The 2,121-nt window shown below is 37.2% G+C and overlaps 1 protein-coding gene across 1 annotated transcript; it reads right to left on the minus strand.

The window, feature by feature from the left end:
* On the minus strand, positions 1-1,615 carry LOC111389256. The gene is made up of 3 exons (XM_023014153.1): positions 1,310-1,615; positions 246-1,049; positions 1-150 (listed from the first exon to the last, which is right to left on the minus strand). The coding sequence occupies exons 1-3, from the start codon at positions 1,613-1,615 to the stop codon at positions 1-3; spliced, it is 1,260 nt and encodes a 419-aa protein (XP_022869921.1).
* Between the last annotated feature and the right edge of the window lie 506 nt (positions 1,616-2,121).

Genomic DNA, 2,121 nt, shown 5'->3' on the forward strand with positions numbered 1-2,121 from the left:
TCAACCGGCATCAATTGGGTTCCTAAGGTCCCATATTCTCACATCATCCATTTGGAAACCTACATAGAAAGGCTTCTCGTTAGCAATTGGCAAAACAATATGTGAACTTTTACGTGACTTTGGAGAAGCATTCAATGTTGCAATGGTTTCCTGCAAGACAGTATTCAAGGTAATCCCTGATTCACATCTTCAGTATGCTTATCAATGACAACTTTCACTGCATTGTTTTCATCAAGTTCTAAAACCTCTTGTTCTAAATTATCAATCACTTGAATAGAATAAACAATGTTAGTTTTATCAGGATGTTTCATAGCATCATAAATGTTAAATTCACCGATTTTATCATCAAATTCCATAGTAAGCATGTCACTATAAAAATCTATTTTAGCTTTGGATGTCCTTAAGAATGGTCTTCCTAGCAAAATGGGGATAGTTTGATCATTATATCCCATATCAAGCACAAAGAAGTCAGCAAGAAAAATTAAATCATTAATGTTCATGAGAACATCCTCAACTACACCCTTAGGATAAGCATTAGATTTATCGGCTAGTTGAATTATGACACCAGTTTCATTCAAAGGTCCAAGTTTTAAAGAAGCGTATACAAAGTATGGCGTGACATTAATAGAAGCTCTTGAGTCTAACATGGCCTTTTCAAACCTAGAGTTACCTATCATGCAAAGGTTGCTAAATATGCCTGGATCTTTGCACTTTGTAGGGAGATTTTTTTTGGATAATTGCAGAAACATTTTCCCTACATTTATCTTTTCATATCTTTTAAGTTTTTGTTTTCTTTTAATGGTACACAATTCCTTCAAGAACTTAGCATAACGAGGTACTTGTTTAATAGCATCCAACAATGAAATGTTTACTTCACATTTACGGAAAGTTCCATAAAGCTCATGATTATGTTCATCTTTCCTAGGTTCTACTAAAGCCTGAGGGAAATGGGACGCTGGTTTATACTCAGAAATGAGTGGAAACTTATGCTTAGGTACGCCATCATCGTTGGGAACACTCTTTTCTTCAGTGATATCTTTCTCATTTTCCTACTCCAATGATGTAAGGTTTGCCTTTGGAATTTCAACCTCCTTACCATTTCTTAACAAGATCGCACTTATATTTTTCCTTGGATTGACCATTGTTTGAGAGGTAATTTTCCCGAACCTTGTGCTTCCAACTTGTTGATTGCGGTTGCCATTTAACCCATTTGATTCTCCAAACTTTTAATACTTGCCCTTGCTTCATGTTGGAATTGTTTTGTTTCCTATTGAAATTGTAAAGTGTTAGTGGCCAAAGAGTTAACAACATCTTCTAAAGGCATACCTGAACTTGAAGTTTGGTCCTGTTGTTGTCTAGGAGGATATGGCTGCCTGTATTGCTGGAAGTTTGGTTGATTCACTTTTTGATTCCCATAGCTAAGATTAGGATGATCCCTCCATCCTGGATTGTAGGTATTCGAGTAAGGATTATAATTTCTTTGTGGTTGTCCAGGAAAGCTCCCTACTGCATTAACTTGTTTATCTTCTTGAAGAGTTTGACACATGTCAGTTGGATGTCCTGCCACCCAACAAATTCCACATGTTTTCGCTATTTGCATATTACTTGCAGCCATTTGTCGAACAAGAGAAGTTAGACTTGCAAGTTGTTATTCAATAGATGAAACATTTAGCTCATTAACAGGTCCAGAAGGGGTGTCGAGCCTAGTGCCAAATTATTGAGAGTTGGCTGCCATGTTTGCAATCAAATTCCTCGCGCCCTCAGGAGTTTTATTTCTAAAGCTCCTCCACTTGCAGCATCAATCATACTCCTATTTGTGGGTATAAGCCCTTCATAAAAATACTGGATGAGTAGGTTTTCACTGATTTGATGATGGGGACAGCTTGCACACAATCGCTTGAAACGCTCCCAATATTCATGTAAGGATTCCCTGCTATCCTGCATTACGCCACAAATTGCTTTTCGGATGTTTACTGCCCTTGAAGCTGGAAAATATTTCTCTAAAAAAACCTCTTCATCTCCTCCCAGATGGTAATACTTTCGGATGGTAGATAGTAAAGCCAATCCTTAGCCGAATCCTTCAATGAAAATGGGAAAGCTCTCAATTTGATTTTCTCTTCT

This window comes from Olea europaea, unplaced genomic scaffold (genome assembly GCF_002742605.1).
Source record: "Olea europaea var. sylvestris unplaced genomic scaffold, O_europaea_v1 scaffold572, whole genome shotgun sequence".
Classification (NCBI taxonomy): domain Eukaryota; kingdom Viridiplantae; phylum Streptophyta; class Magnoliopsida; order Lamiales; family Oleaceae; genus Olea; species Olea europaea.